This window comes from Hoplias malabaricus, chromosome 6 (genome assembly GCF_029633855.1).
Source record: "Hoplias malabaricus isolate fHopMal1 chromosome 6, fHopMal1.hap1, whole genome shotgun sequence".
Taxonomy (NCBI): domain Eukaryota; kingdom Metazoa; phylum Chordata; class Actinopteri; order Characiformes; family Erythrinidae; genus Hoplias; species Hoplias malabaricus.
The window spans coordinates 18,009,421-18,029,183 of record NC_089805.1 but is presented as its reverse complement, the minus strand read 5'-3'; the positions used below and the strand labels follow the sequence as shown (position 1 = coordinate 18,029,183).

The 19,763-nt window shown below is 38.1% G+C and overlaps 1 protein-coding gene across 4 annotated transcripts in view; it reads left to right on the top strand.

Moving 5' to 3' along the window:
* Window positions 1-15,723, top strand: part of celf3a (cugbp, Elav-like family member 3a) — a 42,377-nt gene extending 26,654 nt beyond the window's left edge. For 2 of the 4 annotated variants that reach the window (XM_066674457.1, XM_066674458.1), the window contains 10 exons: window positions 101-226; window positions 3,125-3,204; window positions 4,481-4,624; window positions 7,054-7,198; window positions 7,412-7,561; window positions 7,646-7,705; window positions 8,328-8,432; window positions 8,621-8,764; window positions 9,458-9,594; window positions 14,664-15,723. In XM_066674457.1, coding sequence (XP_066530554.1) covers window positions 101-226; window positions 3,125-3,204; window positions 4,481-4,624; window positions 7,054-7,198; window positions 7,412-7,561; window positions 7,646-7,705; window positions 8,328-8,432; window positions 8,621-8,764; window positions 9,458-9,585 — 1,082 coding nt within the window. In that variant the 3' untranslated portion in view covers window positions 9,586-9,594; window positions 14,664-15,723. Of the gene's footprint in view, window positions 1-100; window positions 227-3,124; window positions 3,205-4,480; window positions 4,625-7,053; window positions 7,199-7,411; window positions 7,562-7,645; window positions 7,706-8,327; window positions 8,433-8,620; window positions 8,765-9,457; window positions 9,595-9,969; window positions 10,074-14,663 lie in introns of those variants that run through there. The other 2 variants (XR_010803653.1, XM_066674456.1) reach the window with 2 other exon arrangements.
* Window positions 15,724-19,763: the final 4,040 nt, after the last annotated feature.

Below are 19,763 nucleotides of genomic sequence, written 5' to 3'. Positions count from 1 at the left end.
AAAAAAAGCAACATTGTGTGTTATATATCGATGCACAACAATACATTTATTAAATTCATTTTTCTAGATTTAATCTAAAAAACATTCTCTCAACCTCCAGACAGAAAGCTGTTTGTGGGAATGCTGGGAAAGCAGCAGTCGGACGCTGATGTGCGGAAGATGTTTGAGCCTTTCGGAAGCATAGAGGAGTGCACTGTGCTTCGAGGGCCAGATGGAGTCAGCAAAGGTCAGCAAGCATGCAGTTCATACAAAATAACCCACATTCCACACTGACTTATGCTATTGTTCTGGTGAGATTACAATCATAATGATATTTTAATATGAATGGATCACACAACGGATATTGCACAGCAGTGCTAGCAGAGTTGCCTGTCACTACTGTTCCGAGAACAGCCCACCAACCAAAAATATCCATCCCAGATTTTTCACTCCTCTGAGGGATCCTTTAGATTGTGTCGTGGAGTTGAATACGGTGCGTCACTCAACACCTGAGCTTAGACACGTCCTTGAATGACTCATCTGATTTATGCCGTAAATTGCATTACTAAATGCTTCCTCTGGCAGCACTATTCTAGATAAAAACCCGCAAAAAAAAAGAAAAACAACTTCTACCACAGGATATGACGGAGCATTTACCCACATGTTTATTACACAGGATTAAATAAAACCTGTTGTAATATTTAATGCTTGGTTTACAATAGGTATAAGGCTTTTTCCTAAAAACGGAAGTTGTCACTCCGGAAAAATGCCTGAAAAGGTACAGTAAAGGTGCAGTAAAATTAATGAAGTGTTCATATCCTTCACAGTTGCAAAGGCATCACCTTAATCCATAGTTCTCAAACCTTATTCTCTAAGAGTCCACATTAGTGCTAGGAATTGGGATTGAGTGAAAACGTGGCCCGTGTGGAGAGATTCTCACGACCATTGTGAGAACCTTGGTTCTCTTCTGGAGAAAAACAAATGTGTCATAGAATATTAATTGGAAATATCAGCCAAATCTAAACAGCATGTCTGTACTGATAATGTTTTATAGCAATTATCTACCAAAACTCTTTCTGCATGCCTAATTCATGCTGAATTCAAATTAGTCTCATGCTATTAGCTTGCTGCTGGCTATTAGCTCACATAAATAAGCTCTATGCATGGGCAGTGGTTAATGGTTTTGATTGATAAGTGTGCAGAGGGTAATTAGACGTGCTGTGCTCAGTGCGAGTGTGTGACAGGGACGGATGATGCGCTCACTGTGGTAAATCATTAAAAGACTCCTCTTGTGGTATGCGGCTGTATGTAGGTCATAGGGAAGGTGTGGCTTCAGTTTGATGACACTTTGAGCAAATTATTTGAATGTGGATGTTGTTGAATGGATGGATTGTGTTTGAATGTGCAGGCATTGTGGTTTGATGGAGTTCTGTGATTTCTTAACTCAACAGAGACATGAAAAAGAAATGCTGTATTTTTTGTATTATGCATTAGTGTGGGAGAGAGTTCTGAAGAGTTGAAGACCTTACATTGACAGATTGGTTTTTTCTTTGGCTGAGTGAACATATTAGATCTAAGATTTTTCATATTACACACGTATACAGGCGACTTATTTTTATGAATGTGAACTGTCAATATAACCAAATCCAACCAAGTTTGGACAACAAATAGTACGTAATATTTCTAGCTTAAAATGACAGCTTTAAAATCGTTGTGATGCTTCACTGACCTGTAATAGGGGGTATAGAGCCTCTGTCACTGCTACTCGGGGCTCAGCACTGCAGAAACTGCGCTAAACATAGGACAAGGGTAGGAAAAATTTATGACACAAGGGGGAGCCCCAGGAGCAAAAAACCCAATTCTTACATGGTGTTTCTTTAATGAGGCTGGTAATGTAAACGCCACTCAAATCTGTTTCAAAAAGATCTAATGTGACGACAAAAAGATGTGTTACATTAAGTAGCAAAATTACATTTGGGGCACTTAAGCCTGGTAATGTGAACATAGCCTTCCACCGGCATTGGTCCTAGATTGGATAAGTATCTGATTAGTGAGCATGCAACATGAATGTGAATGGTCATGTTTGGTGAAATGTTGGATTTCATTAGTCTACATACGCTTAGTACTGTGGTCATCTGCCAGCACTGGTAGCGTCACATAGGCTGTGTCACAAATGTCTCCTTTCTTTCTACATATTGCACTCCAAGGGGGAATGAAATGACGGGTTCTGCACTGAAATAATTCACTCAGTGTTAGAAAAGGAGCCATGCAGGTGATAGTTGAATATGAATGTATTTGTTAAACATATTGTGCAGTACCAGGGTTTGGGACCCATTTGGAACAGAGCTGAATAGATATATCAACATATACATTTAAGGCATTTATCAGGAGCAGCTGACCATAGTGCTTTGTATCAATGTGCGCATCCATCACCTTTCAGTGACTGGATTGTTAGCATTACAAACAGATACAGGTCACTTACAGTTAACGTAAACAATCCAGATCTGATCAAAAAATCTGAAATGATTAATGAGAATGTAATTATAATGTGAACATAGCCCAAGCTGTTTCTCTAATACTACATGTGCAAGACACAAGCTGAAGGAAAACAGCATTTATTTGTGACAACGTTGAGACTATAATTTAGAAAATAAAACCTTAACCTTAAGTATGACTTGTATTGTTTAGTTCACACAGCTGTAAACTGACTAGAGGGCATCAAGGCTCTGACTAATACAGACAATTTAGCATTTAAGCAGCAGTGACCTTTTTATATTTATTAGAATACTCACCAAGTATTTAATCCCCCTGAGATACATACAGAAATGCTTTCCATCTCACTGATCTAATCATAAATCAAACAGTGGTTGATATCACTGTTAATTTTATGCATCTGCATTAAATTAAATGGGGATTAAAGGAGAATTTCATAATGAGCAAAAAAGTTGCTCATTATTCAGTCATTGATATGTTACGAATACGATTTTTCTGATTTGAAATGGTTCATTGTAAAGAAAATGACCAACTCAAATTTCTTTTCTATGAGCATGACCTTTGTTGGTTGGTTGGACCCGGTTGCAGTAGAGAGAATGAGACACTGTCAGACTGCAATAAGTTGTTGTATGTTGTGACTTGTGTGTTGCAGGTTGTGCGTTTGTGAAATATCAGAGCAACGCAGAGGCTCAAGCAGCAATCAGTGCGCTACACGGCAGTCGCACACTACCGGTCAGTCTTTGTTTCTCTCTCTCTCTCTCTCTCTCTTACATACACACACACACACACACATTAATTCACATTTTTTTCTTTACTTTTTTCTACACAGATTGATCTGAATTATGAACACATACTTTGTATCTCCACTCCCTGTCCATTTTATCAGCTCCACTGACCATACGGGAGCACTTTGTAGTTCTACAATTATAGGCTGTAGTCCTGCTTCACTGCATACTATATTATCCCCCTTTCACCCTGCTCTTCAATGGTCAAGGCCCACACAGGACCACCACAGAGCAGCTATGATTTGGATTCTCAGTGCTGCAGTGACGCTGATGTCATAGTGGTGTGTAAGTATGTGTTGTGCTGGTGCAAGTGGATCAGACACAGCAGTGCTGCTAGAGATTTAAAATATCTCAGTGTCACTGTGGGACTGAGAATAGTCCTTTGTCCACTGATAAAGAACTAGTGGATGGTCAACACAAACTGTGCAGCAACAGTTGAGCTACTGTCTCTTACTTTACATCTACGAGGTGGACCTATGAAGTAGGTGTGTCTAACAGTGGACAATGAGTGGACACGACACCACACACAGTAACACCACCAGCATATCAGTAGCACTGCAGTGCTGAGAATGATCCACTACCCAAATCATACCTGCTCTGTGGTGGTCCTGTGGGGGCCCTGATCATTGAAAAACGGTGAAATGGGGATAGGAAAGTGTGCAGAGAAACAGGTGGACTACAGTGTGTAATTGTAGAACTACAAAGTGCTCCTGTATGGTCAGTGGAGCTGATAAAATGGACAATGAATTTAAATACAAGGTAGGTGTGTCACACTTCAGTGATAGTTCAGTGTATATAGCGACTTAACACAACTTAAGTCCTTCCAGGCATTTTTACTCAGAGCAGTAAAACAGAAAAGCAAAAAGAGTGTAGAAGGAAATGAAACAATAAAACAAGATGCTGTGTTTTCACAGAAAACACAGAAGTAAAATTAGCTTGCAGCAAAACTGCAGCAGGAACATTGGTTTATTTCAACGCCTCACTAAACAAATAGGTTTAAATACTGATTCAAACAGTTCTGTATAATTCAGGATGCCTCCCACAGTCACACCTACAAACATACTGTAACAGAGTGGAACAGTCACAATAACACCCTGCCCAGCACACATTTATAGAATGGATGTTTTGTGTTTGCTTCACCCCCGTCATATTTCCTCTCAGCCTTCAGTAGCACAATGCTTTGATGCTGAAGACTTTTCTTTCTCTCTCCCTTCTTTGCTCAGGGGGCTTCCTCTAGCCTGGTGGTGAAGTTTGCAGACACAGAGAAGGAGAGAGGGATCAGGCGCATGCAGCAAGTCGCCTCGCAGCTGGGCGTCATTAGCCCCATGAGCCTTCATCTTGGGGCCTATAATGCTTACACACAGGCAGTGAGTACTAACCTCTAAGATAAAGAATGTTAAAAGGAATCCCAGCTGATAAGACTTGTAAGCCTTAATATGATGGAATGACCCTAAATTATTAAGACACATTGTTAAAAACACAAAAAATTGTTTATTTAGTTGAAAAGATAAAGTCATTATTCAACAATATTCGCAGCCGTTATTTCAGACGCGCAATGGCTTTTGGGTGGATGACGTCAATTGGTTGCACAGTGCTAAACATGAAAGCAGTGAACAATATCTTGAAGAAAATCATGCCACATTGTGTTGCTGTTGTATGTCATTTCCAGTTGAAGGGCGCAGGAAAGACTGATAACAGTCTTTAATCTTTTTTTATCTTTGGGAACACTGTATAGAAAAAGTGAGTACTGAACACAGCTCCAAAAGCCCTGTGGCCCTGCTCTTCACTTCTGCACTTCATTCCGGGGGCATTTTATTCATTCAGTATATATATATATATATATATATTCAGTATATCTCCACTGTGAGAGAGACTGAACTGATTCTGCTGGTGTTAAGTGTAGACTAAAACTAAATTTACCAGGAGTGAATTGGCGAGAACACAAATGCCAAAGATAAGACGCCCTAAATTCCCAGAATATTGAGTGAAGACCATGCAAAGCATCGTGAACATATACCGATTCTCTCCCAGTGTTTAGCCTTATTAATGGTCCCTGAAAGTGAAAGTGTAGCTTGAGTGGTCATTGAAAAATCTGACTGAACAACTCCTGACAGACGGAAACCGGAGCAAACCCACACAGACACAGGGAGAACACTCCAAACTCCTCACAGACAGTCACCTGGAGCTGTGTGACTGCCACACTACCTGCTGCACCTCCATGATGCCCTCATCATTATTTTGACTCCTCATATTGTGGGTTGTTGTCAGTGTTTTCCTAAATGCTGCATTCTGGTTGAAACTGAAAAGGCTGAACAGTAGTCCTGTATGTTCCAGAGTGAAGGTCCACTACCACTGCAACCATTTGACGTCAGTATTCAGAGTGCGCCTCAACAACAACCTAGACATAGTGGGATTTTTACAAAAAAAAAAACAAAATAAATAAACGTACATACAGTCACTGAGATATTTACTACAGTAGTGAGAAATCAAATCTAATAGTTAGCATCTACCTTTTGAGTATTAATTCACATGTTTACAGTCAAGGCAGTAAAAGCATACTTGAAGATTCATATTAAGAATTTGGAGATGTAGTCTATGTTAATCCCGTACATACTAATGGAGTGCTTTAATTAGGGATGTAGCTATATGGGCTGAAATTCTGTGTTGTTGTCAATACATGTAGATATATACCGATACCGATTTCTATATCCACGTTAATAAAATACAGAAAAATGACATAACTAGGATAAACATTATAGGCAAAAGTAACATAACATAGCTTTCAAACAACTGTATGCACATTATAAAATGTAAGGTGTCTTTCTTGTTTTACCCATGTTTGATTAGCTAACTGGTCCTTACAGAGACTGGTCACATCCCTGAACACTTTTTTATATACTAAAATAAGTTAATTAAGATAACAGGTCTACTCAGACTAATACAAATAATAGTAATAAATAAATGGATATGATTAAACACAAAGGACTACAGCAGTGTAGATATTCAGCAGCACATTAATAAAGAAATGAGTGCTTCAGCACTCCCTTTGTGCTTCCTAACACTGTCAGAGGTAGAAGGATCTGAGCCAAACAATTTTTTCTACACTTTCATGCTTTTTTTTAAGAACATGAGCATCACCCAGCTTTCTTCCAGCATAAAATAAATGTGTCAGAAATTATCTATCTGTTTTAAATAGGGGCAAAATCAAAGCATCAGAATGATGCAGATAATCTTTAAAAAAGCAATTGTCTGCCTAGAAAATTCAGATCTCATCCTGCATCTCTAACTGTAATAACTAGTCAAAAAAAGAGACTTGGAACTAGGCCTTATATTTGTGGACTATAAATATCAAAGTGAATTCCTCTGCTGTAATGATATCTAACTAGTTTAGAAGGCCTACAGTAATGTGTTTCTCACTAAGGTGGTTTGAATTACTGTCAGTTCATTTTTATACTGGAGGTAAATCTAAAGTATGAAGCCTTCAGTACAGCTCCCAAGGTTCTGTATCTACTCAGATGGACAAACAGAATCCTGGTTGGGTAATTTCCACAGACGTTTGATTATTACTACATGGACTGTTGGATACCTAGTAATTAGTTAGCAGTTAAATCCCTTACATCCAGATGAGCTATTTAGATTTGAGATTAGTGCTTTAACCTTAAATGACTATATGCCCATGTAGCTAAGTGCACTTAATAATACTATAATATTATACAATACTATAATTTAGTAGAACTAGAAAAAAAAGTGTCTTTCGTACGATAACTTTGCTTCTCTTCTGGCCTTCCTCCTTTAGCTTGTCCAGCAGCAGGCTTTGGTGGCTCAGTCTGCATACCTGTCTCCTGTGGCAACAGTTGCGGCAGTGCAAATGCAGCAGCTGGCTGCTCTCAACCCCAGCAGCATCATAGCCACACCAATCGCGTCAATCACCCCTTCCTCAGGTGCCCCATGCCGCATATAACAACTTAGAATGCATGAGACTCATTTTGGTTTTAAAAGAAACCTCCAGTCATATCAATTCTACAGACCATGTTTGTTCTCATAAATTCTGGATATGTTTTTCTCCTTCAAGGTAGTGACTACATTGATTTGTTAACCTGTCCTGCATGTGAAGCTTTCCCTCAGTACTTATATTTGAAATTGCTCTGCTAAAGGTACAAGCACTCCTCCAGCCATTGCAGCCACACCTGTGCCTACTCTGCCTCCACCAATTGCAGTCAATAGTTACCCACCTGTGCCTGCCCCACCCAGTGGGCAATCAGCCTCTGAAACCCTCTACACCAATGGAGTCCACCCTTATCAAGGTAAAGGTTTACCCATTCTCCAAGCAAAAATATAATGCATATTTTATTTTTATTGGGATTGTATTTGTTTTCTGTGTCTAACAGCTCAGAGTCCTGCTTTGGACCCTCTTCAGCAGGCATACACTGGCATGCAGCACTACACTGGTGAGACATACAGAGATGCATTCGTTTTGTTTATTCCAATATTATTTGGTGTAAAAATAAGTTTTAAAGTGTTTTTTTGTGTGTAACGTACAATTGTAGTAACAAATTCACCTGCTCATCTGTCTTATGGTAACTGTTGTGCAGTATTAAAAATGACAATTTTATTCAACAAAAACAAACCTAAAAATTAAGTCATTTGAAAATGGCAAGTAAGAATGTATTCACCAAGGAATTTGTTAAGTTCCACCAAGGAAAAAGCATGTGCATCAATTTTGTTTGTTCTTGGGAACAATATTGTATCTAAATATATGTGTGCGTTTTGTTTTTTGTGATTAAAAATGATTTTGTTGGTGGTCATGAATGGAGCATATTAATACTTAATTTTTTTAATTATTAAATTAAATGACAACTGTATTTTTTAATACTGCGCAACAGTTACCATAAAACTACCTTTCATAATTTATTATATATATTATTAATTATAATAATGATTTTACCTTGTGCTTTAAGTTTCTTATTCAGGATATTTTTTTTATTAATTAATGAACTTATAGGACTTTTGAAAGTCTACATATTTGACCATACATGTATCTGACTTTTCCTGCCATGACTCCTCCTGCAGCAACTTATCCTGCTGCTTACGGATTAGTCGGTCAGCCATTCCCACATCAGCCCACTCTGGTTGCCCAGCAACCCCAGCAGCCACAGCAGCTGCAGCAGCGAGAAGGTAATGGTCATTTCCTGCTCTCTGCGTCTACCAGCAAAAACATCCTGTTTTCATCACTCACTCTCCTTGTTTGGAGAGAGGAGCTATTCCCTCAGTTGTTGTATTAAATACAGTTCAGTCAAGACAGCAGGAAAAAAAAACAGATCATAACAAACCTCGTTTGGTTTTTCCATCTCTCTTTCTTCCAGGTCCAGAGGGCTGTAATATCTTTATCTATCACCTGCCTCAGGAGTTCACAGACTCTGAGATGCTGCAGATGTTTCTCCCTTTCGGCAATGTGATCTCAGCTAAAGTTTTTGTCGACCGTGCAACCAATCAAAGCAAATGTTTTGGTGAGTTATAAGATGTTTTAAAGGACTAAATATTCAGAAGCTTAGAAGAGTCGTTTCCCTCCCCCAACCCTTGAAATCCTTATATCTGGAAATGAAAAATAGTCGATATATTACGGAAAACATATTTTTATATCTGTAATATGAATCATAACTTAGCACTGAAGAGTGGGAGAGTAATACTTTTGTAGGTAGTTTGATCAGAGGAGGATAGGTCCCCCCTTGTGAGCCTTGTTTCCTCCCAAGGTTTCTACCTCAGCTCAGAGGGAGTTTTTCCTTGCTACTGTCGCCCCTGGCTTGCCCACCTTTCGGTTTAGGTTTCATGGTAAAACTTTGTCTTTACTAGAACTCTGTGAATCTAATTTGCGACAACATCAGTTGTACAAGGCACTATACAAACAGATCTTATTTATTTTTTATTTGATTTGATTTGAAAGCTACCCTCAACAACGTGAATTTAATGAAAATGATTCTTACTGACCGCGACCCTGAAATGGAGAAGCGGAAAAGAAAATGATGATGATGATGATGATAATTCTTACTGTATATACCTTATAGTTGAGTACCATACATCTATACCTAATAAAATGAGGTTTTGATATGACCATGGCTGATTGGTAGAACTTTCTATTTTCATTGGAGAGGATTCCTTTTCTTTGCTTCATGTTTTTGGGTTTTGTTCCCACACTTTTTCAGGTTTTGTTAGCTTTGACAACCCAGCCAGTGCTCAGACTGCCATCCAGGCCATGAATGGCTTTCAGATTGGCATGAAAAGACTAAAAGTGCAGCTGAAGCGGCCTAAAGATGCCAACCGTCCATACTGAGATGGCCAGGTGAGAATGAAATGGGAGGAAAGAGGGGCAAAGTAATATTAAATAATGACAGTGTAATAAATGGTTGTACAGTATATGTTTAAGGTAAATTAGGCCCTTACTTTCAGTAATGCACGGCATATTCTGTAATATAAACAAAAAGATAAGCTCTCCCAGCACGACTACTGTAATTTAAATAACTGTGTAATTCTTAGCTAAATAATTGTTAATTGCACTTTAAATTCATTAATGCTTTACATAAAGTGAAAGAGAAGTTAGACAATAATCAACTGATTAATTTTTACTTTTCATTTATTGTTTTTGTGCTGTGTCATTGTTCATTCTCCTGAAAACAAATGAAACAAACAAACAAACAAAACCTCATCCACACCCAAGGCTGCCCCGTCCAATCATAACTCGTGTGGAGACCACGTCGCTATGGCTATGGTGGCCTAGCAACCAATAAAGCTCCCCCCTTCCTCTCACAGCGTTTGTTGTAAGTTGATTGGCCTGTGTTGGTTGCTGTGGCGATATTCCTGCCTGTGATGGTTGCCATTAGCAAGTTTTGTTTTCTGGCCCTTTGTCTATTATCCTCCATGCTGAGAGTGCATGGCGGGTTACCGTGGTGACCATGGACTGTGTTTGGTGCGTTGTGACTTTCTCTTTTGTTTTGTAAATACTGATCAATAACTGACACTACTATTTTTTTTTAGACTTTTAACATTATTGTAAGTGCAAATAGCTAATGTAGCCAATCACACAAAAGTAACTCAAAGTGAATTAAGCACTTGATTAGCTATTATAACGCTCTAGTGTTTGGGTGGATTTTGTTTTTGATCAGTTTCCTCTGTGTGTTGTTTGGTCATGACTATTTCTTACAACTATTCCCATGCGTAGTCTGGTGGTGTTTTAGTTACTGTGACCGTGGGGGATACAGTGTGGTTGTATTTAATTATGAGAAAGTTTGTGCTAGTGGGTATGCTGTTTTGTGCAATGACTGAGAGAATGAATGAACCTATGTGAGTGTGAGTGTGTGTGTGTGCACGTATTAGTGGGCAGTGTTGCCAGAAACACTTTTATATACAGATATTTAATATATTCCATTTGTAAAACTAATATTTATACACTTATATCTATGACAATCCAGCATTGCTAGAACTTACTATCACTAGAAGATATGACCAGGCAGGCAGATTTGTCTGACACAGCTGATAGAGTAGTGAAACCAAAGCACATCAAAGCAGGCTGGTGCCTATGATTAGTTAAGAAGCTAAACCAAAGAAACTAGCAATTCCTGTTCATTGGGGATGGAAAAAACGCTACAGATATATCAATATCCCTCACCAATTAATAATACCACAGCCTGCAACTGACTAAACAGCATGAGAGGAGGGATTGCTGAAATAACTCAACAAGCTTAGTCTTATATTATTGTGTGATGCATTATCTACTTATTTTTGGCACACTGGCCAAAAGTGGTAAAGCAAATATCTTAAGGTAATGATTAACAATAAACAAACAATGTTCCTCATACCCCAGATGTAGTAAATCATGAAAAGCTAGTGCTAGAAGCCTCAAATCTTTATTCCTGACCAAACCTCCTCTCAACTCACCTGAATCTTCACTGAGGGTCTGGATTAGAACTTAGTATAACTTGCTCTAAATTACACGGTGGGCCCTTTATATGGATACACTTTAATAACATGGGAATGGTTGGTGATATTAACATCCTGTTTGTGGCACATTAGTATAAGGGAGGGGGGAAACTTTTCAAGATGGTGGTGACCATAGCGGCCATTTTGAAGTCAGCCAATTTGGATCCAACTTTTGTTTTTTCAATGGGAAGGGGGTCATGTGACACATCAAACTTATTGGGAATTTCACAAGAAAAACAATGGTGTGGTTTTAACATAACTTTATTCTTCATGAGTTATTTACAAGTTTCTGACCACTTATAAAATGTGTTCAAAGTGCTGTCCATTGTGTTGGATTGTCAATGCAACCCTCTTCTCCCACTCTTCACACACTGATAGCAACACCGCAGGAGAAATGCAAGCACAGGCTTCCAGTATCCATAGTTTCAGATGCTGCACATCTCGTATCTTCACAGGATAGACAATTGCCTTCAGATGACCCCAAAGATAAAAGTCTAAGGGAGTCAGATTGGGAGACCTTGGGGGCCATTCAACTAGCCCACGACAACCAATCTACTTTCCAGGAAACTGTTCATCTAGGAATGCTCAGACCTGACGCCCATAATGTGATGGTGCACCATCTTGCTGGAACAACTCAGGCAACGTGCCAGCTTCAGTGCATAAAGAGGAAAACACATTACGTAGCAATTTCACATATCCAGTGGCCTTGAGGTTTCCATTGATGAAGAATGGCCCCACTATCTTTGTACCCTATATACCACCCCGTAACATCAATTTTTTTGTTCCAATAGTCTTGGAATTTTTGAACAAATTGAATGGTTTTGTTTGTTAACTTCACCATTCACATAAAAGTCTGCCTCATCACTGAACAAAATCTTCTGTGTAAACTGAGGGTCCTGTTCCAATTTTTGTTTTGCCCATTCTGCAAATTTAGTGTGCCGATCTGGGTCATCTTTGTTGAGATGATGCAGCAGCTGGAGTTTGTAAGGGTGCCATTTGTGAGTAGTCAATATCCACCGAAGGGATGTTTGACCGATGCAACTCTCCAGTGACATGCAGCGAGTGCTACGCTGTGGGCTCTTGCTGAATTAAGCTAGGGCAGCCACTGATGTTTCTTCATTAGTGACATTAGTTTTCATGCTTCCACATTTTGGCAAATCCAACACTGAACCAGTTTCACGAAACTTGGCAAGCAGTTTGCTAACTGTAGTGTGGGAGATGGATGGTCTCGTAGGGTCTTGCATTGAAATCTGCTGCAATGACCCGGTTACTGCATTCACCAGACATCAACACAATTTCTATCCACTCCTTACGTGTTAAACTATGCGACATGTCAATGGCCGTATACAAAGAGAATAAATAACTCATGAAATAATAAAGTTACGTTAAAACCAAGCAAAACATTATTTTTCTTGTGAAATTCCCAATAAGTTCCAATTGAAAAAACAAAAGTTGCATCCAAAATGGCCATCTTCAAAATGGCCGCCATTGTCACCACCCATCTTGAAAGGTCCCCCCCTCCCATATACTAATGTGACACAAACAAGAAGTTAATATCACCAACCATTCCCATTTTATTAAGGTGTATCAATATAAATGGCCCACCCTGTACACTGAACGATCACTGGATTAGAAACAGCTACCTTGTATCTACACTCACTGTCCATTTTATCAGCTCCACTGATCATACAGGAGCACTTTGTAGTTTTACAATTACAGACTGTTTCTCTACATACTTTCTAATTTCCATTTCACCCTGATCTTCAATGGTCAGGACCCAAGAGGATCATCACAGAGCAGGTATGATATGCATGGTGGATCATTTTCAGTGCTGCAATGACACTGACGTGGTCGCAGTGTGTTAGTGTGTGTTGTGCTGGTACAAGTGGATCAGACAAAGCAATGCTGCTGGAGTTTTTAAAGTGCCACAGCTGGACAGAGTACACCAACCAAAAATGGGTTGATCAATGAGGTAGGTGTGTCTAACAGTGTGGACAGTTAGTAGACACTATGTATAAAATCTCAAGTAACCCCGCTGTGTCTGATCCACACGTACCAGCGCAACACACACTAACACCTGAGCACCACGTCAGTGTCACTGCAGCGCTGAGAGTGATCCACCATGCATATCATACCTGCTCTGTGGTGATCCTCTTGTGTCCTCATACCTGCAATCATGCTCTGTGGGGGTCCTGACCATTGAAGAGGAGGGCATACCGTGGATAAGAAAGTATGTAGAGAAACAGGAGGACTATAGTCTGTAATTGTAGAACTATGAGTATGTGCTCCTCCTATGGTTAGTGCAGCTGATGAAATGGACAGTGAGATCCAGCTCCTAATCCAGTGATCGTACAGTGTAACTGTGTTTTAATTACAATACGTCTTGATTCTTGGAGGTGACATAATTCAGCATAAATCAGTTGTCAGAATAAATGGTTCAAGTTTATTTTATTATTGTTTGTTTATTTGATTATGTTTCTATTAATAACTCATACACAGAAAATGTTTGTGTAACTCTTGATTTAGTGTTGTTAGCTTTGTAGCTCCAGGTCTATATTAACAAAGCAAATTGTGGACACCAAATATGTTTTGGTTCATTGACTATATCTGAGGTAAAAGGAAAGCTGTGTACATTAGATGATTTCCTGAACCTTATTATTAACAACAATGTAAACGTACATACTGGAATAGAACTGGTATATTGCCCACTACCTCATGCACCTGTGTGTGTGTGTGTGCGCGCGTGTGCGTGCGTGTGTGTGTGCGTGTGTGTGTGCGTGCGCGTGTCTGTGTGTTAGAGAGCGAGAAAGAGAGAATGATGAGAAAATATTCATCCACTTTCTCTCAAATCTCTCACGTGAGGTTTGAGGTGACAGTTTGTGATTGTTATGGTGACATAAGTGACGCATTGTGCTGACCAAAGAACAGCATTCCTCTGTAGGAATTCTGGGTTTTTTAGTGAGGACAATAAACTAAACACTTACAACAATTTTTTCTTTTTCTTTTTTAATGAATTTCATAATTGTTGATTTTTTTATACACAATTCTTCAATTCACAATATGTTTAGTCAACACAGTAATAATTGTTTCAGCAGCTATCACAATCATAATGAGTTGTTACAAACAGCCCAGAATTCCTATGGTGCATGTTGGAAATTTGTTTGCCTGCTAGAAATATTTCCCACTTGAAACAGCCACTAACACTTGAACACACATTATTGACCATACACTCATTCACTGGCTTAATACTTAAATTGCATGGACGTATGGTAAGATCACTGCTAAAATGATCCCACCAAGCACACCACATGTATTATCTGCCCCTTTGTCTGGATCATTTCCAGTTACCTAAACAATTTTTCTCTCTCTCTCTCTCTCTCTCTCTCTCTCTCTCCTTTTTGTCTCTCTTTCCTTCTCCCCCTCTCTCTTTCTCAGGAAAAAAATAAAAGAGGGCTGAAGACATTTGGTGTGATTAAAAAAAATCCACAGCTGCAAATTATGGGACCAACTGCTTGTTTGAAATAACCAGATAAACAAAGAAAATCAAAACTAATATATACATTTAACAGATTTAACTAACCTGCTGCACAAGGCTTGGGTTAAAAAAATATACATTTACAACCTCATCAATATACAGTATAAGAGCGAGAACTATTTGTAGGCACATTCTGTACAGCTAGTCACTGGCTAAAACACTACAGATGCAATGTCACAGACTTGCACATTTATTTCGTGCATACTATTTGAAAGTGTGTGTGCGGGAATTTCAAGGCTCCATTTGGTCTTGAAATCTACACAGCAATGCTCTGCACATAAAATGGGACCAACACAACTATATCATGTCCGCAGAAAAATGGGGATAAACTGGCTCTGCTCACGTCTACTGAGCGCCTGTTCTGTGTATATAGAAATTTATTTGGGCCATAAAAAGGCATATCAACAGGGGAGGGAGGGAAATCGGATGGGTTTTTAAGTTATTTAAGCTCACCACTGCGAAGCATCAAAGGTACGTTAGCTAGAGAAAGACCATCCTTTGGGTGTTGAGGTGGAAGTTGCCTGCAGGCACTGATCTGAGTAGGAACAGCACATAAGAAAAGAAGTGAAAAATCTAAGAGTTCAGGAAGATCAGAGGAGCTAACACACATGGCAGGGGGACATGGGTGGGAGGTGGGGTAAGAAAATGATTATTGTCCATCACAGTGAGGCTGTAGTTAGATTTTACATTTTCAGATATGTTTAGGATGATTTTTGGAGGGAAACTCATGAGGGAAAATAGAGAGGAAAGCATTTTTAAAAATGTATTTCATTGTATATATCATGGTTTGAAAATGGAGGTTAAGATTCCAATCCTTATTATTATTATTATTATTATTATTATTATTATTATTATTATAGAATTCTCCTTGGTTGGAAAAAGTACATTTTTTAATTCTTTTGTTTTTAAACAATTGATTAATTTATTTCTTGATGAAGGCTGTTTTTTAAATTATTTATGAAGATAGAGATTCATTGGCATATGTGCCTATGGATCAAAGTATTTTTAGAACTTTTATTTACAGAATTACAATGAATGAACAATCATTATTCTCTATTTAATTTATTCAGCCCTTGTTTCACAACCTGTCAATTATGAGAAAAATAAAATAAAATTTTAAATAAATTGCAATGTCTTTCATTGTGACCATTTTCATTTTCCATTTTTTCCCCATGTGACAGCTTTTCTACAGAAAGTGTAATATTTTAAATGATTGAATATATATATATATATATAGTCATTAACAGTAGTGTTTTTAAAGTGATCCTAATAACATGTTTTTTATATGTTTATATGTTATTTCGGTATTATTTGTACCCTAATACAAGCATAAGTGCATTTTTTGTGTGTAACATAATTGTAATTCAAATTTCAGACATGCTCCTGCTCTTTTTAATTTTATGGTAACTGTATTAAACGCGTGTTTTTTATATATCCATCCATCCATTATCTGTAACCGCTTATCCAATTTAGGGTCGCGGGGGCTCCAGAGCCTACCTGGAATATGAATGAATAATACTCTATGTTGATGATCATTAGCACTGAAATCACCATCTTTACATCATCTTAACCAAAACTCACACGTGCTTTTGTTTTGTTTTGGGATAATATTCAATGATTAATACATTTTTCTCGCTGGCCCTTTCTTAAAAAAAAGTTTGTAGGTTATTTTTTGTTGAATAAAATGACATCGTTTTTAATACTAAGTCAGTTACCAAAAAATGGCAAAATAGTGGGAGAATTGTTTAGTTTTGAATTACATTATATACGTTACACACTTTATATATTATTAGATGTACAATAACTTAATTTAGGCATCTTGAGTACTTGGGATCATTACAGCTATAATTTGTCAAATCATGACATTATGGACCTCTTCTTGTGTTTTGAAGCATATTCATACAGGTGTGGAGCCCAATCATACATCCCCTATCCTAATCCCCCTTCCCCTGGTTTCCTGTGGTTGAGGTCATTATGTGATTGGATGAAATGTACATATTCCAGCTGTCAATCAAAAACTTGGCAGGGGCCTTCAAAAAGATTAGATGGTTAATGCACGCCTGAGTTTTTGCACACATTTATATATTTGTAATTAAACACAAAAAAATTTGTAACTTTTTAACAAATAGCCTTCATAGTTAACTGTAATGAGAATTATTGATGGTGAGGTAGTGTCACAGTCACGCAGCTCCAGGGATCTGGGTTTGGGGGTTTGAGTCCCACTTCTGGTGACTGCCTGTAAAGAGTTGTGTGTTCTCCCCGTTTCCACGTGGGCTTTCTCCTGGTGCTCCAGTTTCTTCCCAAAAACACACATTGGTATTTGGATTGGTGACTCAAAAGTGTCACCTGTGAAGGACTAGTGCCCCCTCCAAAGTGTGTTCCTGCCTGGATAAGCGCTTACAGATAATGAATGAGAATTATTGAAAACACAATCCCAGAACCATAAAGGGAACCTGCAACTTCAAATTAAATCTGTAGAATGATAGACAAAATAGTTGTGTAAATTTAGAATTTATAACAAATTAAACTTTACAAATTTTCATTGATTATCTGTGAAAATGAACACAATTTAGATTATAGGATTAAATTGTTCTTTATCTTTATTAAACATTTATTATTTCAATGTTGGGTATAGCTTAGTCATTAATGGTTGTTAACATTTTTCATCTTATTTTTTCATTAACATTCAGGACTACAGTAACACTTCAATTACTGAATCAATCATTGACATTTTTTATACACAAGGAAAATGGGAAAGGACTATTCACAATTCCTGAAGCACTTTTTTTTTTTACCAAGATTTATTGTAAAACTGAATAAAAGTAAATGCACTCATTAAATACCATGTTTCTTCAACTTTATATATCTATTCAGTAATATACAAAAACTACATCTCTAATGAAGCTTTCTTTTCACTAGTAGTGAACAGTTTCAAAATGAATATTTAGTTCTAAAGGAGTGTGGTGTGAGATTAATATGTTTTAATTTTTCTTCTAAAAGACTTTTTGGGACTTAGAATTTAGATGGGTCACTTTCAGAGACATCTCCAATTTCCCCAACTCAGATTGGAATCTGAGATGGCACTCAGAGGGTCATAAAACAACACTACAAGCCACTCCAGGTCTTGTTTATGACCCAAGTGGACTTTAAAATTTTCAAGAAAAGGAAATTTGCTTTTAAAGATTGTTAAAACTAAAGAATCAAACTACTTAATTCCCACAGACTAATAGATTCGATCTCTGTTTCACAAGTTTCAAAGTTATAAGATTTAATTCCAATTAGACAATCAAAATTGAAATTCTAATCATGTGTTTAAAATTACTTTTTGGATAAACTTTAGGAACCACCATTTAGGAACCACCAAGATTTTCACATACTGTGCATGTTTTACTTGGTTTAGAATTATGTAAGACATGGTTTTGTCTGATTGATATTACTTTGTGTTAAGATATAATCTTTTATACTAAATAAGCATTATTCAGAAATCTTGGATACTCATTCAACAGGAATCTTCCTTATATCTTTGCCTTGTCAAGTGTAAACTATGTGTGATATCACTACTCCAGGGGTTCTCATGGCCTGGGTTTAAAAACCAGTGGAGCGAAACCTTGCGCACTCTACAGCTTTTTAACATTACAGCCAGTCGGGTGTAGAGTCCAGACAGAACAAACCCAGAACGGAGAAAGGAAATGTAGAGAGAGAAGGAAAGAGAAGGGGTGGAATAAAGGAGAAATTGAGATTCACCCAAGGGGGCATCTGCTTCCAGTCAGGAAGCACAGCTAAGAGAGTCCATAAATTCCAACAGAAGTTTCATCTTTATTTCTATAAGCAATACTAGAAAGCTATAGTTTAAATCCAGCAAAGCTTGATGCCACACCCAGAGCATGAAAGAGACACCTAAGCCCTAAAGTGTAGAACAAGCTGCATCAGGCCCCAGTCTGTGGCCCAAGACAGACAAACATGTCCGTGGCTCTCCCAAAGAAGCAGATCAGCGACGAAGGAGAAACCCTACATGCACCCTCAGAATGATCACATTTTGAGATGGCATCTCTGGGCAAAGGCCAAAAAGACATGGATGTGGCTTGCACAATGAAGCAGATCAGTGATGAAGGAGAATCCCCACAGGCAACCTCAAAACACCACCTGCTCCGACTGAGTGGCCGCCATGTCTAAGACATGTTTGGTTTCTCTAACCAAAAGCCCAATGGAAGAAGTGTCTGCAAGAAGCTCCACAAAAGCCTGGCGTGTTTGAAGTCTTCTGCTGGCTTTGTCTCCACGCCGTTCAAAAAACACGTAAGGTCAAAAGACATGCAAGGTCACTTGTTAAACTCTTTCATAGCTCAGGAGATTGGTGCTGAATGCTTTGCTGAGATAAACTATAGCCTTTTTAAAATTTATGGTAATTATCATAGAGAAATTCCCTCATATTAATCTCTCTCCTCCCTCATGTATTGCTGTAGTCCATTTCATTATAAGAATGTACAATCAATATTCATTATTTGATATTACCTTTAATTAACCAGTTGTGTGATAAAACCTGTCCTTGGTTATAGGTTTGTGTGCGCACCTTTCTATTATTGCTATATATTATTGCTTTCTGGTCAGATTCGATTTTGGAGTCAAGAACACAGGTCAATAAGCATGATAATTAATTCTAGCTAATTCCAGTATATTTATATTTAATGTCATCCAACATGACAGCCTACTTGTCCAAGCCAAAACTGGACAGGTAAACACACTACATATTATTTAATGGCTCCCAACTGTGGGGCTTAACATAATTAATTAAACAATTAATTAAATAATAATTAATTATCACTGGGCACAGTGGCACAGCAGGTAATGTTGCAGTCACACAGCTCCAAGGACTCAAGTCTCGCTCTGTGGTTACAATGAATGAATAATTATCACTGAATCCACTACAGGAGGGTTATTGCGTGATTAGCTCATGAAACTACAACTCTAGCTGAATTATTACTTCCTCTTAGAGAGCACTGCAA